The sequence below is a fragment of the Magnolia sinica genome, chromosome 5 (genome assembly GCF_029962835.1).
Source record: "Magnolia sinica isolate HGM2019 chromosome 5, MsV1, whole genome shotgun sequence".
In the NCBI taxonomy this organism is placed as follows: domain Eukaryota; kingdom Viridiplantae; phylum Streptophyta; class Magnoliopsida; order Magnoliales; family Magnoliaceae; genus Magnolia; species Magnolia sinica.
In genome coordinates, this window is record NC_080577.1 from 110,141,486 (window position 1) to 110,163,860 (window position 22,375).

General features: G+C 38.8%; 1 protein-coding gene and 1 pseudogene across 2 annotated transcripts in view; one reads left to right on the forward strand and one right to left on the reverse strand.

Annotated features, from left to right (window-relative positions):
- LOC131246674 (E3 ubiquitin-protein ligase MIEL1-like) overlaps positions 1–4,861 on the forward strand; it is a 49,991-nt pseudogene extending 45,130 nt beyond the window's left edge.
- A 1,130-nt stretch (positions 4,862–5,991) lies between these two features.
- LOC131246675 (uncharacterized protein At2g33490-like) overlaps positions 5,992–22,375 on the reverse strand; it is a 37,742-nt gene continuing 21,358 nt past the window's right edge. The window contains exons 4-11 of one of the 2 annotated variants that reach the window (XM_058247029.1): positions 21,379–21,440; positions 21,204–21,272; positions 20,550–20,578; positions 20,263–20,470; positions 19,938–20,165; positions 16,052–16,105; positions 8,798–9,824; positions 5,992–6,204 (exon numbers count right to left, since the gene is read on the reverse strand). In XM_058247029.1, coding sequence (XP_058103012.1) covers positions 8,799–9,824; positions 16,052–16,105; positions 19,938–20,165; positions 20,263–20,470; positions 20,550–20,578; positions 21,204–21,272; positions 21,379–21,440 — 1,676 coding nt within the window. In that variant the 3' untranslated portion in view covers positions 5,992–6,204; position 8,798. Of the gene's footprint in view, positions 6,205–8,797; positions 9,837–16,051; positions 16,106–19,937; positions 20,166–20,262; positions 20,471–20,549; positions 20,579–21,203; positions 21,273–21,378; positions 21,441–22,375 lie in introns of both variants that reach the window. The other variant, XM_058247028.1, reaches the window with a different exon arrangement.

The window sequence follows — 22,375 nt, forward strand, 5'->3', positions numbered from 1 at the left end:
AGGGGATTGAGATAAGATCTTCGACCGGCTGCCCTCGTTCATGACTCTCGCCCCGAGGGTCCAATGATTCGATCGTTGATATGTTGATCGGACTTTTGTCGGCGGTTCCCTTTACAACTATCATGTAACAACGCCTCGCATCTTGCTGGTCTCCTTTGACAATTCCTACTCCCGACTCAGTCGGAAATTTCAGTGAAAGATGGTATGTGGATACCACGGCCTGGAGGAGACTCAATGAAGGTCGGCCGAGTATTGCGTTGTATACTGAGGGTTGATCGACGACCAAGAATTCAACCATCATCGTCGTCTGATGTGGGCCACTACCAGCAATGAGTGGTAACGAGACAATCCCTTCGGGCAGTACTTGTCCTCCGGAAAAACCGATCAACGGGGTCCGAACTGGGCGTAGCATGGATCGTTCGATCCCCATTTTGTCGAACGCCTGAGTAAACAACACGTCTGTAGATGACCCCGTATCGACGAGTATCCGGAACACTTTTCGGTTAGCGATAGTCAGGGTGACAATCAATGCGTCATCGTGGGGGTGATAGATACCTCGGGCATCTTCCTCTGTGAACGAAATGCAATATCTTTCCCTTTTCTTCTCCTTCGGTGGCCGATCTGATAAGAAGATCGGCCCGATGCATGCCCGGATCGCTGATGTGTCGTCCGAACCGACTTAACTTCTGTCTCGGTTTAGTGAACCATGCCTCGGATCTGACACATCCTTTGGCGACCCGAGGCATTAAGTCCGAGTCTCCGAACTCTGTATCTTTTGTCCCCAACAACATTTACAATGCACTTCATGAGAAGAGTTCGATTGGATGGTGTGGCGGATGGTCTAGCTGTCTAAACCTGGGTGAGGAATCTTCAAGTCCAGCCTATAATCAAAGGACCCGAGCCCAGTCCAAGCTCTGGCTGTGATTATGAAATCAGGCTTGAACCATGCTATCATCATGGACGATTTACTTCAATTTGCAACACTCCTATTTAGACTGTGGGAATAGAAAAAAAAAAAGTGTAATGATCATTCCATATAGGTTATCCATGGACTCCCATGCTTTGAGAGTCGTGTTTCGATAGCAAGTAAAAAACTCATAATTCTTTCAAATTTTGTAACCTTGTATCTTTACAAGTTTGGATAACAAGTGAAAATTTTATAATTTTTTTTTTTTTTTTTTTAAAAATTTTCTCACATTCTAAATGGACACAGAATTTTAATTTGTACCAGACATCTTACTTAGATGCCTATTGGTAGTCTATTTTAAAGATTACTAACCAATAATTTATTATTTTCAAAAATTTTAAATTTAATTTATACATCATATCCGTAATTTCCATGTGTTGCAGAGTTGGTGGACGTGACAACTTCTTCCATTGCAAAAAATGCGGTGTGTAATCTTTTTTAATTTTTGTATTTGGATGTGCACTTGTATTGAATTTCAATTCGTTCTTTTTATCGTACCATGAAATGACCAGGAGGGAGTACCTCCAATTTCAGTTTCACGTGTTTTGAGTTGGGCTTAAAACGAATTATTACATTTCAATTTTACTTAACATCCAAACAGTCCTAGAAAATGATTTTATATATTGATGGAAAATGTTTTTTTTTTTTGAGTGTTCTTTCTTTAAAGAAGTTGTTTTGTTAGAAAAAGTCGTAAGAAAATTTCCTAGTGTCCCATTTTTCTTCTCTTAAAATGATTTCTTGGAAAATGATTTATGAAGAAACTGTCACTCTCTCCTTTCATTTTACAAGTCTCAAATTGTCTATTTTCCTTGACAATGTCACTATGTTGTAGGATGATGTTATTCAAATGACCTGAAAAACAACCACATCTGCATTGAGAATTCCCTTCGCCATGACAGTGCAATTTGCTTTGAGGTCAGATAATCTCATGAACTTTTTTTTTTTTCATTAAATACTATTCAACTGCATTTCCAGATTAGCTGCTTGTTGGATAGGGGGAAAAGGAAAAAAGAAAGAAAAGAATGAAAGGGGTTTCATTGTTTGGGCCTTTTGCATTATTTGGATATAGAAGGAAATAATGAGATCTGAAAATAGCAATCATTAGCTTTTTTCATCAATAAATTGCCTTGCGCAACATTTGATGTGACCGTTGTTTGAGGAATATGTGATTTCTTCCTTCCATCCAAACAAGATTCCTACAAATAGAATCCGAGGGATCCATTTTTCAATAGTGCTCATGGAATCCATGGGAATCTGTCATTGGATAACCATTAGACTTTTGTTCCTTTTTTCTCTTTACACAATCCAAACAGGCCATAGCTTTGTCCTTGTTGATTGAAGGTGTATTTTTCAATTACATTTACTTTTATAGTATAGTTAAAATAATGGTTCTAACTGTCAGATCATGTCTATTATCTTCTGCATGGTTGGATATATGATTCATTCTCTCCAACCACCAAAAAAAAAAGAGGTCATCTTGTGATCTTATGGAAACTTTATTTTGATCTATGATTAGGAGTTCTCAATTCCAACAATTCCAAGTGGTCGGATTGCATGTTGTTGTCAACCCAGTGGATATTTCCATCCTATTATGCGCATGCAACATCCAACCCTTCCAATTGATTGGCTCCATTATGAGCATTATCGCTACATGAAAAAGCACTTGAAATGACAAAAAAATTAAACGGTATTTATTGTTGAATGCGATTTTAATTATTTGATGGTAAATGTTGTCAAAATTTTAAATTTAGGCATTAAAAAATCAGATAAGAAAGAGGTTTTCTTCTTCTTCTTTTAATATCTAAATTTAAAAATTCAATGACATTTGCCATCGATTTTTTTAATCGTTTTAACCGCTTTTTCACATATTGACATTGTTTTCTATGGTGAATTTTGTCGCTAGGTATACCTATGGTGACATCTATCAATGTTGTGCCATTGATAGATGTGAAATACAAGTGTAGTCCACTTATCAAGTGAATGTGGATGAGGATGTTTTTTGCATCAGGTTATCCTCATCACGGGGCCAACTAATTGGATGGTTTGGATGTTGTGCACAAACGAAAGGTCAAAATTTATCTATTGGGTGGATCAGAACTTTTGCTCCAATCAGTTGGACACTTCAGTCTTTCTTGTTCATCAGAGCTATCCCATTTAAGGTGTTTTTAAGCTGGGTGCATTAAATCATCTCAGGAGGATGAGAACCTATGCAAGGAAGAAGATGAAGTGGAATTGCCATTTTCTATCATTGAGAAACTGCGTGGCTTGGGTTATTTAGATTCGGAGGACGAAATTCAAAACCTTGCTCAGGTTGGTAGGAAAGGGAAGGGCAAGAACAAACCAAAACGAGTGCACCATGAAATAGAGAGTACTAAGTCCGAAGTCCCAACAAAACAGAAAGGCAGACGGAAAAAAGAAGAAAATGAAGCAGAATTGCCAGATTCTATCATTGAGAAATTGCGTGACTTGGCTTATTTAGATTCGGAGGTCGAAATTCAAAACCTTGCCCGGGTTGGTAGGAAAGAGAAGGGCAAGAACAAGCCAAAACAAGTGCACCATGAAAAAGAGAGTACCAAGTCCGGAGTCCCAACAAAACTGAAGGGCAGACAGAAAAAGGAAAAAGATGAAGTGGAATTGCCGAATTCTATCATTGAGAAATTGCATGACTTGGGTTATTTAGATTCGGAGGATGAAATTCAAAACCTTGCTCGGGTTGGTAGGAAAGGAAAGGGCAAGAACAAGCCGAAACAAGGGCACCATGAAATAGAGAGTACCAAGTACGAAGTCCCAACAAAACAGAAGGGCAGACAGAAAAAGGAAGAAGATGAAGTGGAATTGCCGGATTCTATCATTGAGAAATTGCGTGACTTGGGTTATTTAGATTTAGAGGACGAAATTCAAAGCCTTGCTCAGGTTGGTAGGAAAGGGAAGGGCAAGAACAAGCCAAAATGAGTGCACCATGAAGTAGAGAGTACCAAGTCCAAAGTCCCAACAAAACAGAAGGGCAGACGGAAAAAGGAGTTCGATCTAGATCCCAAAGCTTCGTTGGATTATCTTTACCTGATTTCTCAAACATAAAAATGAAGATTTTTTCATGGAATGTGAAGATTATCTTTTGAATTGTAATTAGTGCATTTGTCCAAACCAAGAAATGATACTTGTATTCTCTACTAAGTCATACACACAGTGGGCCCCACCAGTGGTTGGTGTGGATATCCCACATGTTCAAGGTGGTAATATGAACTTCCTAATTTTGTAGTGTTCTCAACTTGTGTTTCTTCATTTGTGCAGCACCTTTTTGATACTCTCAAGCCTATTACAGTCATGAAATGTGGACACACCATGCATTTGGGTTGCTCGAAAGATATGAAGAGAAGAGGGTAAGTTAGTTCGAATGCACGTGCACTTGTTTGCATGGTGTCCATCTACTTACACACGTTGGATGCTGACAAATCATAATGTTTCTTTTTCTTTAGCAGATCTGAATGTCCCATGTGCAATGGTCGGCTGTGATTTCACTCCTGCTGGGCTCTATGGAGAGAGACTAATTGTTTTGTGTTTTTGCATTGTTTTGCTAACTATTGGGAGATGATCCTTATAGCTTATGTTAGATGTTTATGATTTAGGGCCTGCTTAGGTGCACCCCAAATCATAATTTTAGTGGAATAGGACATGATACATTAGCATTTACAGAGGCAGATTCTTTCATCTTTCATGTAAAAATGCGTTTAACAGGCTTTCTTGGAAGCTATGGCTGATGGGGGTGAATGGATTAGGTGTTAACCCCATAGTGGGCCCACCTTGATGTATATGCTGTATATCCACACCGTCCATCCCTTTTGCTCATTTTTGGGCATGAACCCAAAAGTGAAGCACATCCAAATCTCAAGTGGACCACACGGTATGGTTGGAATAGAACTTATTGGGGGCCACAAAAGTTTTGGAACAAGCTGATATTTGTGTTCTCTTCATCCATATTCTCTACATCTCAAGATAATGATTCTTCCCCTTCTAGTAGAGCTTACTCTTTCCCCCCTTTCGATTTCATTGAATTCATTCGACGGTTGGTATATTTTACCTCTCAGATTCGGTTAGTGTATACTTGACCATTGACACTGACTTCAAATACCCGAAAACTCGAATCATGTTGAGTTGGTTGTGTTGACTCAGAATCTCAGCCTGCCTTGACTCAATATTTAATTAGTGAAAATAGTGGGAATGTTGAGAAATATTTCTATCTGAAATGAGGATGTTGGGATGGATGAGTGGCCAAAAAGAGAAAGGATGAAGCATAAATGAATGTATTCAAGGAAATTTATGAGCAACAGCAATAGATAATAAGACGAAGAAACTAGACTGGGATGGTCTAGTCATGTGCAATAGAGACCAAGAAATGTACTGGTTAATGACTAAAATGAAGAGTGTAAGGCTTAAAAGGATGTGTTGGAGGTAGTAAGAAAATAACTTATTGTTTTATTCTAGTTATGGCCGTTGATCCAGTGAAATGGCAGAAAAGGATTCATGTAGTTGACCCCAATTGGTGAGGACAAGGCTTAGATTATGACAATGATGATAAGAATAAAATAAGTGAAACAAAGCAACATTATTGCAATACACCTTGATAGTTAGGTGTTTCTTTGCTTGTTTGAGGCCAGGTGTAGCATCACACCCTTCTTAAGGCGATTCCATTCCATTCGAAGCATTTTAGCTTGAAAATCTAGCCACTCAGCCAAGACCCCATTTCATCATCTTTTCTAGTGTTGTTGAACTTATCATGATAAAACTGGGCCACTGATCATGATAAGTTCAAGAACACTAAAAAAGATGTGGGTTTTTGACCACTGCATATAAAGGTTCAAATCTTTGATTGAGCCTTTCAGCTGTCCATTTCCACACTAAGTGGATGGCTTATACTCACTGCTGTGAATTGTGGGTCAATGCCTATCCATCTGGTCGCTCACTGGATCAAAGCTCTAGACGACTTTAAATGTGATTGAGATTCAAGTTTCACAAAACACAATATCTTGGTGCAAAACAGACCACCAATTGATGCGATAATGCTGTTCTTATCATAGTCCATAGCCAAGAAGAAACAAAGCTTATAAGAGGAGAAGACCAGTAATACACATATTATTTACATAGACTGGATGGGAAAGAGATTGCTCACAACAACAATCATCTTTGGAAGAAGAATCACACAAAAAGGAAATCAGTGACGCGGGCCAATATATCCACACCTGAAGTCAGTGAAGATCTGTTAGCAGAGTTTAACCAGAAAAATGGTTTGACAAGAACATCGTGGAGGAATCATAGGATCCTATGGAAAGCAAAAGGGTTAAGAGTTCGATGACGTTCAAAATTTCATACATAGTGTATGTATGCACGTTGATGCAGACCATTGAGCTGATGGGCCCTGCTCTGGATCTGGAATTGACCCAAAACTCTACCAGAAGATCACCAACCTTTAACCTTTGGGCTATTTTATGTTGAATGTTCACTTTCCTATATTTTTCTCTACCTGGCCATCTATTTGTGGATCATTGTTGATTGAAGGGTTAAGATCTACCAATGTAAGATTTTTGAGGCATTCCTCATCTGCTGTTCGACCCATCAAATCAACAGCTTGCAGGTTCCTTAACCATACAACCACCCAATGAAGAAAAACCATATGATTCTGGCCTACAGCAAGATGCATGAGCTTGCTGGTATTGTTGGATCCCAGGAATGTGGTGTATCTAAAATTCAAAGATGCAGGCCTACAAAAGCACGTGTTCAATTCAGACTAAACCATCCTATCTTCTCGCTACAAGATGCTTGTTATCAGCCCATCAGGACCTTTGGATCATCAATCAGGATCCCTTAGTTGATCCCACTTCCAGCCAATGAAAGTTCAAGCCAGGATCTATCATTCGACTGAACTGTGGGGCCCATAAGTTCAATAGTACACCATTATTGCCTCCAGATACATGGACTCTGTGTTCAAATGGTATGGAAGTATATACCACCCATAAGGTTAGCATAAATAGAGACTAGGGAGTTTAGTTTTCAAGAATCGCTAAGCCCACATGCGTGTTCAATAATGCTAATACACATGCCACCACGTGTGCTACTGTGACTGACAGGTGCAATATCCAAGCCGTCTATAAGGTGGTCCTGACCACGTGTATTTCCCCTCCCAAAAGTAGACCTGGCCCATTAAGTAGGTGGGCCACAATGTCAGAAACGGTTAAAGAAAACTACAGGAAAGCCATAAATTTATTTTGTAAACTGTAGCCCCTCTGATGATTGAGAATATACTACTGAATAAAAGCTTTGTTTTGGTGTTTCCGTGATTCACGATTCGAAATCTTTCCCTACTAGAAACTAGGATGAGACTCATCTAGCTTCATTTGGTGAGACTCAAAATCTGTATTCCCTTTTCTACCTTGCTTCTATGTTGGTTGTGTTTTGCATTGGCTGAGAAATGTATAGCTCAAAGATGGATCTTCAATCTGTCCACAGCTACTAAAATCTGGAAAAATATGAAAGGTAAGTTTCCAGAGCTATTCTTGGATTGGAATTGAAGTTGGAACTGTTTTAGCTCTAATTCTCATCACTAGGCATCAGCAAACATGTTAAGTTTCCCAAATTCAGCAAACATGTGACCAAGGTTTGAAATGGGCATTCCACCTAACGTATCGTTCACCACCAATACCGTAACGTATTGCTCTGTATCAGGCTGATACAGGGCCAATACACCCATCTCCTTCACGGTTGATATTGGTACCATATCGGGTGACACTTACCTGTTTCCAAAACCTTGTGTGGGACACATAGTTCAATGATCCAAACAGTTTACCTAATGGGACTCACATGGAACACCCCATGCCCTGAAATCTCCCACTGGAAGATCATAAACAATATAGCCACGGTACACATTGAAAGAAAGAAAGAAAGAAAAAGGCTTAATATTGATGGGAATGCTCCATTAATCTGTACCGCCATAAGCTTACAATGGTACTGGGCAGATGTAGGGCCCATGTGATGTATTCACACCATCCGACCTGTTTATCAGATGCTTCAGCTTTGAAAATCCCTATCATCCAAAACCCAGCCTAGTCCAAAACAAAGATGGGCCACAACAAAGGGAACTAACTAATTGGGAGGAAATGCTCACCCTTGAATTCCACAGGGGCTCCCCCTGACTTGCAAAATAGCCTGAATCTTGGCCTGACACTTCATCTGACCTGGATGAAGGGTCTGAACGGCCTTGATTGTCTACACACAACATGGTGAACCCCTCACGCTAATCAATGGTGACCGTTCTCTCTCAATATGTTCTATGCTATGACCCATCTGAGTTTTGGATCGGGCCCCAGGGTTTCCTGAGGTGACACATCTTATGGATGGGTTGGATTCCCTGAATGCATCACTGGGTGTACCTGGTAGCACCATAAGCTCACAGTGGTACCGGTACCAGTGGAGCGCACCTTTAATATCAATGGGTTAGGATCTTTGAATCTGGGAGATTATGAGGCACCCTCATCCACAATGAGGTAAATCAGATGAATGATTTCCAATACCAGGCCACTGGTCCAATATGTGAAAGATTGAGGACCTTGGCAAAATTTACATTTTCTGAGACTCTTTAGCCTATAATTTTATATTATATGACATGATGTTTAACCTATGGCACAATGGGATCCCGTGATATCAGCCATCAGATGCATAAGAAAGAGGCATCTAATGTTGGTACAAAAAAAAAGAAAAAGAAGAGGAAAATAATATTGCATATGCGGTACATGTGATACTTGATGCAAAGAAACGAATAATGCATGGGTTCTTATTTACCTTAAGTTTCTCTTGGTCGAGAGATGGATTCAGAAGCAGTTGACGATGGCTGGACATTCGCAAAAGGAATAGGCGTCAAAGGAGGTGAAGCAACTTCTCGAGTTGTGTCTTGATTCTGAGAAACCTCCAACTTCACCATGTTTATTGGTGTTGCTCCATGACGGCTTGAGGGTATAGAATAACTCCGAGGAAAACTCCCAGGAGGCATTGGTAGCGGAGAAGCTGCCTGGGACACCCTCAAAGGAATTTTATTTGTTGAGGAAAGCTCTTGACCTCTAGACACCAAAGGGGCTGAGTGACCAACTAAAGTTCTTGTGGGGTCCACCAAACTGACTGGGGGCCTTGGAAGCTCATGAAGCTCGCTTATTTTTGGTGATGAAATAAGAGGAGGTGATGTGGAAGGTGATACTTTTGGAGAAACAGATGGGTGAGGCATAGGAATACGTGCAAGCATTGGAGTAACCAGATGAGGGTGCTCTGATGAGGAAATGGGCCCACTAGAATACAGAATGGGCTTCTCTGACCATGCTTTACTTGTTAGTGGGCCAGAGATGGCGTGCCTTTTAACTTTCTTGGTATTGGAATCAGTGTGGAGATCAGATTGTGGTAATTGGAGCCCCTCAGCCAGAGGTGGTGGGATCCTGTTGGAGGCATTGTTGCTCTCTTTAAGTACCATCTCTGTTTTTAAGGTGTGACCGCGGTCTGACAATTGATCACCTCTGGAATCCTTCACATGCTTCCTTGGTTCTAAGGGGGATGAATGCCACAAATTGTGTGGGCGCCCACTCACACTTGCCTGCCTTACAGCAGGAACTGTCTTGCTTGACTGTGCTAGAGATGAGCACTTGACATCAACAGGTGTAGGTAGCACGTAGGCGTGGAACTTTCTTGTTGATGATGGATGCGTGTCTCTTGCCTTTTCAGCTGGATCGAACTTCCTATCAGGAAAGAGTGGCGCCGATTGGCTGCCAGTCCTAGGTCCCCTACCATAAGCATGTAGATGCCCTAGATTTTTATGCATATCTTCCTGCAAAGTATTCTGATAAACAAACAAACAAACAAACAGACAAATCATAAATCTAGCAAGCAGAAAATCAGCACTTTAGTTCCTGAGGACAACATCTGCTAAAAAAACAGTGAGAAACTGGAATAACTTCTGAAATCACAGTTGTAAATTCCATTTTGGTGATCATTTTGTTTTTCCTACTATAAAATAACACACTTCAGTAATGTTAAAAAAAGTAAATAAATAACACTCCAGTGGGAAGGGAACCCCTCTTTTAGGATCTCATGTGTCTATAATTCTCCAATAAGACAGGGAAGGATTACTTTAACTAAAATGCACCCAAAGTCATCAAGAAATGCCAGCTAAAATGCCCAAAAAGAGGGAAAACTGGGGTGGGGGTACGAATAGTTCTGGCTGAATCACAGAAATGGCCCTAAACAGGCCCAAAAACACCAAAACAAACTGGGAGGGAGAGAAGTTTTGGCCCAAACAAAGCAGAAACGCTTCAACTGAATCAAAATTGACAACTATGACTAGAACAATCCAAATATGCAAAACTTGACAAGGTGTAATTGTGTAAATGCTTATGTTTACAACAATTACAATAAACTAAATCAAACCCTTCAAACAACTTCAAGAGGAATGCAGTACCTATGGCAAGGGAGGAAAAAAAAGGGAAAAAAAGAAAAGAAAAGAAATCTAGGATACTTGGATCCTTCAAAATTGTTGGAGTATTTCGTCACTTATTTTGTAAGTCACTTTTTCTGGACCAAACAAATGTTGGAATGCAAAATATTGATTGTTGGATAGCCTATCAAATTATCTGCCCACTGGTCCAAGATTAAGAAATTTACACAAGCACAGTAGAAGTTGTAACCAAAATGGCAATAGAGTATAGGGTTATGACTTATGACAAAAACTAGGGCCTTATTAATGATGTCGTCATGTGGGGCCCACAAGAGTCAAATTGGCTGGTCAACGATTTGGAAAAGGTTTCCATGGTTGCCCTAAAGTTAGAAACTAACCATTGGTTGCGTTAATTGTTTGGTTAGAAATAAAACTACCCACTGTTAGCTTCGTTAGCAAGATACCTTGGTTAAGTCCTTAAAAGTTAGTTTTATTGGTCACAGATAGTCTTAATTTACTCCCAATTTGGACGCAGTTGGGTTTTAATAAAGTTTCAGTTATAAGCAAGTTTTACCCCAACAAACTCTATTTTTGGATGTAATAGGTACTCGAAGTCTTCATCTTATAAGATGGTTGAGTTGGGAGTGTTTTAGACTTAGAAAATGGGTTTTGGAGTTGTTTAGGTGTTATAAACATGACCCTAAGGGCAGTTACGAATTTTAATTATGATAAATTTGATCAAATTAGAGTCTTCTTTGAGGTTTCCTTTTATCTCTGGTTCTAGAAGAGTAATTCTTCTTGATTTTTTACAGTAGCAACTAGAAGGCTGGAGCACCTCCACAGTCCTTTAGAATCAATTTTCTTCTGTCCCAAGGGAAAGTAGTTCTCAGCTCAAATCTTGGTACATAAAATTTCAATTTATCCACCAAGATTTTTAACTAGGAAATATTTTCAATTTACAATCAATTTCAATACCATAATTGCCCCACTAGAGATTTTTAACTAGGAAAATTATTAGGATATAGATAAATTTACCAGAATCCCCTTGCCAGGGACATAAACTCTAAACCTTCTTGGGTTTTGAACACTAGGAAGTTCTAATTATTTAGAAATTAGAGTTGTACCAACTATGCTGTAAGCTCAACTTGTGATGCTATTGGGAAAATGCTTTCACATTAGTATACTAATGAGTATAGCCAATCATTCTTGTACTTGTATCTTGAGAATTTCAAAGTTAGAGCATCTTTTGTACCCGATCATTTATATCCTCGATAATCATAGCCGTATTCACAGGTAAAACATACTAAAATTAATGATATCATCTAAAACTGTAAACATCTACATGCCTATAAACTCAACTTGAAAGTCATTTCTTCCCTATCAATATAATGCAGACCAGAAAAAAAAAAAAATGAAAGAAAGAAAGGAAAAAAAAGTATCAAGTAAGATCAATTGCATGACAAAGAATCATTGCAAGCACAATAGAAAAACTCAAGCGTGTTGATACATAATGCCAAAAAAAAAAAAACTATCAACTAAGATCAATCATGTGGTGATAGCAGTGATAGTACGGTGTACCACTGATATTTACGGATGATAATCAATGAAGGATTCAAATATTTGATTGTTTTACACCATGCTACTTGGAGCGATTAAACAAGCTATGAAACCAATAAGTTTTGGGCCATTTTTCTTTTGAGTATCAAAATGATTCCCATTTTGTCAGAAAATTCCTTAATTTCTATAACCAATTCAGTAACTTTTATACGAATTTGATGTAATTTAGTGAACTTTTTGTGAAAACGGTGCACTTATCAAAGAGGAAAACTGAACTGCAATTTTAACTCAAGAACTGCTACTTCATTATATGATGATTCCCAGAACTTTGCAGATACTCCAGCTGCTACCTACTTGCACACCATTTCTTCCAAAATTCCAACAGACAAGAATTATCCACTGTTGAATACCACACTACGTGCGTCAACCCATAAATTGACTGATTTAGTGGAGTTCACTTAGTGTCAGCAATCAATTCTTCTGCCACTATGATTATAGGCATTATTATACTAATGAGTATAGCCAATCATTCTTGTACTTGTATCTTGAGAATTTCAAATTTAGAGCATCTTTTGTACCCGATCATTTATATCCTCGATAATCATAGCCGTATTCACAGGTAAAACATACTAAAATTAATGATATCATCTAAAACTGTAAACATCTACATGCCTATAAACTCAACTTGAAAGTCATTTCTTCCCTACCAATATAATGCAGACCAGGAAAAAAAATGAAAGAAAGAAAGAAAAAAAGTATCAAGTAAGATCAATTGCATGACAAAGAATCATTGCAAGCACAATAGAAAAACTCAAGCGTGTTGATACATAATGCCAAAAAAAAAAAAAACTATCAACTAAGATCAATCATGTGGTGATAGCAGTGATAGTACGGTGTACCACTGATATTTACAGATGATAATCAATGAAGGATTCAAATATTTGATTGTTTTACACCATGCTACTTGGAGCGATTAAACAATCTATGAAACCAATAAGTTTTGGGCCATTTTTCTTTTGAGTATCAAAATGATTCCCATTTTGTCAGAAAATTCCTTAATTTCTATAACCAATTCAGTAATTTATATACTAATTTGATGTAATTTAGTGAACTTTTTGTGAAAACGGTGCACTTATCAAAGAGGAAAACTTAACTGCAATTTTAACTCAAGAACTGCTACTTCATTATATGATGATTCCCAGAACTTTGCAGATACTCCAGCTGCTACCTACTTGCACACCATTTCTTCCAAAATTCCAACAGACAAGAATTATCCACTGTTGAATACCACACTACGTGCGTCAACCCATAACTTGACTGATTTAGTGGAGTTCACTTAGTGTCAGCCATCAATTCTTCTGTCACTATGATTATAGGCATTATTATACTAATGAGTATAGCCAATCATTCTTGTACTTGTATCTTGAGAATTTCAAATTTAGAGCATCTTTTGTACCCGATCATTTATATCCTTGATAATCATAGCCGTATTCACAGGTAAAACATACTAAAATTAATGATATCATCTAAAACTGTAAACATCTACATGCCTATAAACTCAACTTGAAAGTCATTTCTTCCCTATCAATATAATGCAGACCAGGAAAAAAAAATGAAAGAAAGAAAGAAAAAAAGTATCAAGTAAGATCAATTGCATGACAAAGAATCATTGCAAGCACAATAGAAAAACTCAAGCGTGTTGATACATAATGCCAAAAAAAAAAAAAACTATCAACTAAGATCAATCATATGGTGATAGCAGTGATAGTACGGTGTACCACTGATATCTACGGATGATAATCAATGAAGGATTCAAATATTTGATTGTTTTACACCATGCTACTTGGAGCGATTAAACAATCTATGAAACCAATAAGTTTTGGGCCATTTTTCTTTTGAGTATCAAAATGATTCCCATTTTGTCAGAAAATTCCTTAATTTCTATAACCAATTCAGTAATTTATATACTAATTTGATGTAATTTAGTGAACTTTTTGTGAAAACGGTGCACTTATCAAAGAGGAAAACTTAACTGCAATTTTAACTCAAGAACTGCTACTTCATTATATGATGATTCCCAGAACTTTGCAGATACTCAGCTGCTACCTACTTGCACACCATTTCTTCCAAAATTCCAACAGACAAGAATTATCCACTGTTGAATACCACACTACGTGCGTCAACCCATAACTTGACTGATTTAGTGGAGTTCAGTTAGTGTCAGCATTCAATTCTCCTGTCACTATTCTAACAATAAACTGGGTGTGGCAATTGCCAGACCTGAGAGGTCCACAAGGCCCAAAATTTGAACTGTTAAGCAAGGCCTATTGCCCCAGGCCTATTCAAATTTGGCATTTTTCAGCCCAGATCTCACCAATTGCCAGCCTAATAACAGACCCCAGAAGCATCTGAAGCACGGAAACCACAATACTGTTTTATAACTCTCAAGTCATTTGACGAAATGATTGGAAGACCAGATAGAGGGTGAATTTCCAACTACTGGCTGCTTGCCAAACAGATATGCCCTGAGTTCTAGAACTTTGTCACATAATTTTACTATGAAATCATGGGGGGGGGGGGGGGTTCTTATCCTGCTTGTGTTGAAATCTTTTTAAGAAACCTAGGGTTTCTTCTTTGTTTCTTGTGTTGGGCCTTTTATAATGATCCATGTGTGCGGGGGTGAATGAAGACAATAGCTTCTTCAATGATATCACCTCGTGTATGATTATTGCAAACGCATGGGCCCCATGTTGGATGCCGTGTTGTGATCACATTTGTTTGTGGCCAACTGGAAGTAATGGACGTGTGGTTTGACTCCTGTCTAGGGTGACGCATGGATTGTGTGAAGTATATAAGTGTGGTGTTCATCGATTGTGATAGGTCAGCCCACATTTGTGCTAGTGAGGTACTCTCTCTTTATTTGTTATGAAGATAAAAAAGTGATCCCAAATCTAGACTTATAAACCCATATGACTTTTGAGGGGTCCAGAAAACCTCTATTAAGTTAAATGGGACAAATTATTAACACTGGTCTAAGTAAATCCAAATATTTCTCATAGCTAAGGCAAAATTAAAATATCTGACCACAAAGAAACCTAATGAGGACTCTGGTACTTACAACCATTGTTTTAAATGGCTTGTGCTATGTAAGGTAGCTTAACCTTAACATTATGTACCCCATGAAAATAGCTCAAGTCACGCGTTGCCTACACTTCACACTAATTTTCACTCTCCACACACTGCATAGCCTACACCACTGACTACATAGTTTACATTAAAAGTTATTTTTTTACTAAAACATTGAAATCAATTCAAGTTTCCCATGATTTGTAACATTTTCTATTTTCAGTAAAATTAGATCTTCTTAGTGATTTTATTAAAATAATATAAGTAACAGTGCTAAGTTTAGTTGCCCTTCTTCGTTTTATACTTTATCTATTTTTCCTATTATTTTATGTTGTGTTTGTTGCAACAAATATCACAAAATTTCATAATTAACCAGTCTGATTTGGTGCAAAAATATCATGAAATTTCATGATACTTGGTGCAACTAAGTGCAATTTTAATTAAAAATCTAGAAGTAGCACGTAGCTTACGCTACATGCTATGCGATGTAGCTCACTTCTCGCACTTTAGAGGGGTGAACACTACGTTGCACGCTTTTCCCTATTTAAAACATTGCTTATGAACAAGGGATCCAGGAAAATGCTAAAAAAATTACTTGGTTATGGCATAGTATAGAACCCTCCACGAGTGCAAATGTCATGTTTCGGGATACAACAAAGGAAGTGTGAGATGTATTCATCCGATAAAAACATATCTCGCACTTATCAATCATTTGAAGATTGAATTTTAACAATGTAAAAAGGTCACCCTCTCTCTACTCCTTTTACAGAAAGTATTGGTAATAAAGGCATTTTCCGATTCAGAAATGAGTAGTTGTAGCTTCAAATCTTTTCTTTTTTCTTCTTGAATGACAATGAAAATTTATAGCACCAAACAAAAGGATGTACAAGGAACAAAAAGGTGATAGAGCAAATTTATTATTCAATGAAGATCTTCACCTTTGCAGTTTCCAAAGCTGACACTGGTGCAGATGCTTGGTCCATTTGATCTAGCTGCATATAAAAGGCTAATATCAGAATTCATGCATTGGAATAGACCTACATGAAAACAGTGACACCAAGAACTTCAGCCAACGAAGAAAAGGAAATTCTCAGTGTTCATAAATTACTGAGATGGGAAAGCAAAAGATTGGACACATAAACAAGATGTCCATTGTGGTTAAAGCAGCTACAATAAAAATGTTCCAGTGTGAAGAAGACTTTCAATCTGTACACAAATTTGTATTTCGATTGGAAAAACGCGAGCCTATAAAAGATACAAAAAGGGAAGGTACAAATCCAGAATGTGAGAGCCATAAGCCACAAAAAACAGGTAAGCATCGCAGTATGTATATCTTCATGTCTTAACTCACCCCATGAATCAGCGACTGCAAGAAATAAAGTGAACAGAGTCAACAAGCATGGAGATCAAGCAAGAGACCAAAATATGTTATGTGGATTGAGATTTGAAATGGTTGAGAAATATGCGAAAAGTGAGAGTTGGAATATCTTTTTTTTTTTTTAAAAAGAAGAGGGTATTTTCTGATGGTTGTAGGTCTGTGACAAATAATCCTATGGTATATTTGGCACTTTTTTACTTCTTTCCCAATAATGTGAATAGATGGAGTTGATGTCTCTCTGCTACTAAATTGATAAGCATGGGGGCCTGTTTCTATGGGGTAGAATCCCCAACCTTTTCAAATATCTTAATCCAAAAGGATTTGAATCTGGAAAGGGGGTTTTGTTTCTCCTGAACGCCCCAGGCAACGTCAGGGTCACACTATGAGGGGACACTTCTCAAATTGCTTTCATTTTGTTTTTGACAGAAAAGAAAGGATGCTATCTTATCTGACTGGCAAGAGCCAGATGTTACTGAGAATAAATATGACGAGGGAGGCTACAAACCGGGATTTCCTAGAGGCAAAAGCTCATATAACTGAAAGTCTATCTGATCTCTAATTTGATGATGCTTGCTGGTGGGTAATGGGGAAAGATCCCATTTCAGGTGGCCACCTAACTGGGGGATAAACTAGCAGAGTGGTTAAATTGGAGAGAATACGAACTGAGTTCAATTTTACAACCGGAGCTAAAGTCTTTTTGTAATCCTCTCCATACTTTTGTGTGAAGCCCTTCGCAACGAGTTGTGACTCATACCTATTAATGGATGCATCGGCTTTGTATTTGACGGTAAATACCCATTTGCACCTAACAACGTGTTTGCCCAGGAGAGTGAGTAACTCCCAAGTTTTCTGCTTCTCAAGAGAAGACATCTCTTCCACCATGGCTACTTTCAATTTAAGGTCACCTTGGGTATCTGCAACTTAGTGGGGATAGATACAAAACATACAAAAGAAAGGTATGATTGATAGCGGGATAAGGATTTGTATGAAACATAATTACCAATGGGATGATGAGTACAAGACCGAGTACATTTGTGAAGAGCAATTGGAAGATCCAAGTGTTATGGTTCCAAAGTTAAAGCGGTTTGGTGATTGGGAAGAGTACGATTTTTGAGAAACCTCACCAATGCATGAACCCGTAACGAGAAGAAATTTGAGATTCCAGAGCTCGAGAGGGATGCCCTTGAAGTGATACCAGGTGACCACTGAGCCGAATGAGAAGTTCTCCCATTCTCATATGGAGGTCATTGGGTTGTTCTGGTTCATAGCTCTTGCCATGAGAATGAAATCCATGTAGCCTTTGGCCTAAGATTGAGAAGGATTAATGATTTTCCTATGGGCTCAAGGCCGAAATTCCCATCCGAAAGCTAGCATGATATTTCTAGTGAAGCCTCTATTTGGCAATGGACCATAAGACTATGGGAGTATGAAGTAGAAGCCTATGAGATAAGGGAGTTGTCTGCCAGAATTTCTGGCCCTTTCGAGGTGATGACTTTCTGGACTCAAGACCAATTAAGGGAGGAAGAGGGATGGGGCGTAGGCGTGCAACTAGGACCAAGCGGCATTCGGAGAATCCCCCTCCCACCACATCTTTGAATGAACGACCATCAACCTTATGATTCCATTAAACCCTGGGAGCCGGTCACCTAGGCTTGGAGGGTGTTTCAACTTAAGACCCTTTGTCTTTTGAGGAAGAGCCTCCTGTTGCACCAGTCTTGGGCCATAACGGACCATCTGAATGGAGATATGACGACCATTGAAGGCGGACTGGTGAAGGATGGAGATGGCCTAGGAGGCAGCTTTTGAGGGTTCCATCCGGAAAAAAGCAAAACTTCTAAAAGCTTGGATGAACCTTTCTTCCAAGGGAGAACTATTTTCTTAATCTCCCCTACCTTTCAAAATACCCGGGAGATCATGTACTCATCCCATTCGGCCAGAAGATTTGATACAAACAAACTGGGAAAGCATACGAACCTAGAAGTCAGAGAAAGTTTCCTGACAGTTATAGCTTTCTTTTTGGTGATTGAAGTCCAGCCACCTTCCTTTGAGGCCTGTTGGCTAGCCGAGGTTGTGGGAGATTTCCTTGAAATTCCATTGTGACTTCCATTGAAATGAATTCCAACTCCTCTCCTTTCAGCTTGAAGTAGGTCGTTTGGCTTTTGAGAATCATAACCTGGAAAAGCTCAAGACCTGGAGTCTTTCGCGACGACCTTTGGATCTTCTGGCAGCGTCGCTTCTTCAGGATAGGTGTATGGAGCGAGATCTAGAAGAGTTCCTACCTTTGATGCTAAGAGTATGACCCCTACAATGATCGGAGAAGGGAGCTTGAAACCTTTCTCGAGGAACCTGATTGAGTTGGGGTCCTCAATCATATCTTCTATCTTCGTGATAAAGTCTCTCTCTTGCAACATTGGGACCTCTAACCTCATTCCCTCTTTCTGTTCTTCTCTCAATCTCGAACTCTAGCTCTATACTCTTCTCTTGTTTTCTCTCTCGAAGCTTCTTGCAGGGATTCCGTGGAGAAATATCTCTCTCTCTCTCTCTCTCTCTCTCTCTCTGGAGTTTCTTCTCATTCTTATTTTTGGTTTTCTTAAGTAAGAATCATTGAGTCACTTTTCCACGATTGTGGAAAAGCGTAGTCTAGTTCATTTTCTTTAGTTCATTTAGATGTTTGGGGTCCTGTTTAAGTCTCTAGTTTGTCAGGATGTACGTATTTTGTTGCTTTTGTTGATGACCTTTAAGAATGACTTGGTTTTGTTTAATGAAAGATAGATCTGCGTTGTTCTCTATTTTTAAGATCTTTCATATGGAAGTATGGAATCAATTTAACTCCAAAGTGTGTTTCGTTCAGATAATGTTAATGAGCATATATCTAATTTTTTAGCTTGTATTTATCTGAGAATGGAATTTTACATCAAATATTGTGTGCACACACACCATAACAAAACGGTGCCGTGGAATGGAAAAACCATCACTTGCTTGAGGTCACATGTGCCTGGTTGATTCATATGAATGTTCCAAAAAGCTTTTGAAGTGAGTAGTTTTAATAGCATGCTCCCTAGATGACCACTTGGATGAATGGAATAAAGGACCATATAGTGGTACGGCCCACCTAGGCTAGTATTTTGTCCATTGTGTTTCTTTCCTTGGTCTGTTAGGTACACTGTCATATTGTAAATTCATGAAGGGTATTTTTGAAATATTTGCTTTTTTGACTTAATCTATAAAGGAAGAGAGGAGGGGCGTGTAGCCCTAATTCACTCTCTCTATTCTCTTTTTCTCATCTCCTTTTTTCTCTGTTTTATTTCTTTTTACTTTTACATAATTTACAATTATTATCACTATTATTATTTTGAAAGGAATTTGACATGAGAAACTTCATAAAACCATCAAAGTAAATGGTGATTAATTTCCTCGTAAAATTTTTGAATACATAGATTCCTCACCTCCATTGAATTCCTAGATGGTGAAGGAACATCTTGGCCATGGTCGTTTTGCCCATAGTCGAAACTCAATTCCCCATTATCATTGGCATCATGACCATCATCACCATCCTCCGCATCATCATCTTCAAGCCCACTGAATTGGTAATCAATATGTTGCCGTTCAGCAACTAGTTTAATATGTGGTTCAACTGCCTCAAGAGACCTGAGCCCTTTCTTAAAGAAAGTCAACTGCTTCCATGCAAGAACAAAGGAAAACAGCTTATCAATTCTCGCTTCGACTATGAGAATTAAGGATCGTGTGTGACAAAGGTGTAAATGAAAAGACCTGCGAAGCATGGTACCGAGCTGCCTGTGTTAGAAGACTTCGAGACAGCCCTTGCTTCAATGATTTCAAACGAAAACCAAATAAAGTTGCCTCCTCATTATATTCCTCTTGAGCTCTTTGCAACTGCTGAGCTGAAACACTTTCTCCTTTGGAACTTCTTGACCTTCCTTTTTCTCTCCTTGCCACCATCATGTGCTCATAAATATTTCTGAAGAGCAGTGTGCAATTTTCAGAAGAAAGTTTATCTGAGGCATAACAGGTAATAGGGAAAATATAATGGCTCAGACCTTTTCTCATCACACTGGCGTTTCATCTCCTGTATCAGCAAATAAATATGGTTCATTAAAAGAATACATTGCAGTACACTGCCAATAACAATTCGCAGGCGCTATAGTACTATGAGCATTTTCCGACAATTCTTAAATGGTGCGACTCATCCAGAGTAAACGCGGCATACATGTAAGTCAATCCAGACCAGCCAAAATGTGGGTCTCAAAATGGATGAAGTCACAATAACCATGCTGATCTGATTATCTTAACCATCTAAAAGCAGATGTTGAATTGGACTGCTAACCATTTTCTTTTCACACTACTTTTTTTATGAGTGCATTGGGCCAAGCTGGTCCTGGGCTTAGGAAGATGTTAATGGGTTGGGCCTGGTCATCTCCTCTCAGGCCACTTGTCATGCTGGGGGCTGGATTCTAGACCAGTTCAGTAAATGGGTCAGGGAAAAGTTTGAACCTGATCCATTCCTTGCTCTCCACATTTGCAAGCCCATGAGTGTGTTTGTGTCAGTATATATACTAGATTAACAAATACTTTTATACATTCTAATAAAAAAATGTGAAATCTGAGTAATATTCAGGCATCGGTGCACATGACATCAAAATCCAATACAGCTTTTCTGATGTTAAAGAGATCCAAATGCAAAATAAGCGAACCTCCACTGTCCGTAGTTCGTTGAGAAGAGATTCTGATGGGGTTGTAATTGTCTGGATGATATGAGAACGCTGATATATGCAAACTAACAAGTCAATGCCTGCATCATCTCAAGACATTTATTTCAAATGGTGACTGCACAATAAGTACATTTTATCGCAAAGGAATTGAACTCACATAGCTATCAACAAGTTTCTGAAGTTCAAATTGCACCTTCCCCAGCATTAATAGAACACTACCTGCACACCAAGAAAAGTAACTAGAACATAACCAACAATCCTGTAGAAGAATTAAAATAGACAATTACTTGGCAACAAAGTGATTTCTCTCCACTCTAGAATGGCTTCTTTTGTTAATAGTTGAGCATTGTACTGTGAACTGCATGTTTGACCTTGACAGTAAGCAATAAAAGCTCAGTATCAGGATACGAGAGCCAACTTGGATGACCGGGAAAAAAAAAAAGGTTTTGTCAAGTTCAATGCAACATGGGCAAGCATACATGGCAAAAGAAACAAGTTGACTTACCAAGTTCAATGCAACATGGGAAAGTGTACATGATTTTATTCTGGGGAAGAAAATGTGTGTGTGTGTGTGTGTGTGTGTGTGTGTGTGTGTGTGTGAGAGAGAGAGAGAGAGAGAGAGAGAGAGAGAGAGAGCTATTGAAGCTCATGAATACCACAGAGACATGTCAAACACCAATAGGATGTAAGGCACGTGCGACGCACATGGAAAGAGGAAAGGGGAGAGGGAAAAAAGGGAGAGCCAATGTGAGGGTGCAACTACACACTATAGATGCAGCAGTGGGCGATCCACCACCATTTTTTCTAGCGCTATGGCCCACTCGAGTTTTAGACCTACCTCATTTTCAGGATCACGTCCTAGCATGAGGCAACTCAGTAGATATACGAAGTTGCATAGAGTTATCACGGTGTACTGCACAACATTGGTTGCATGGCTCCTTAGTACTATTGTTGGTGCAGGTTACACACAGAGAAGAGATGTGGAGAAGAGCAGGCTACTCACATTAAGTATGATGCTTCTTGTGGGTAAAATCTAAGCTATTGCAGGCTTTCTGCGGGTGAAATTTGAATCATTTAACTGATAACGGACGCACTTTTTTTTTTCCCAAAACACCCTACCTTCAGTAGAAATGCCGTCCCATGTCTTTTGAATA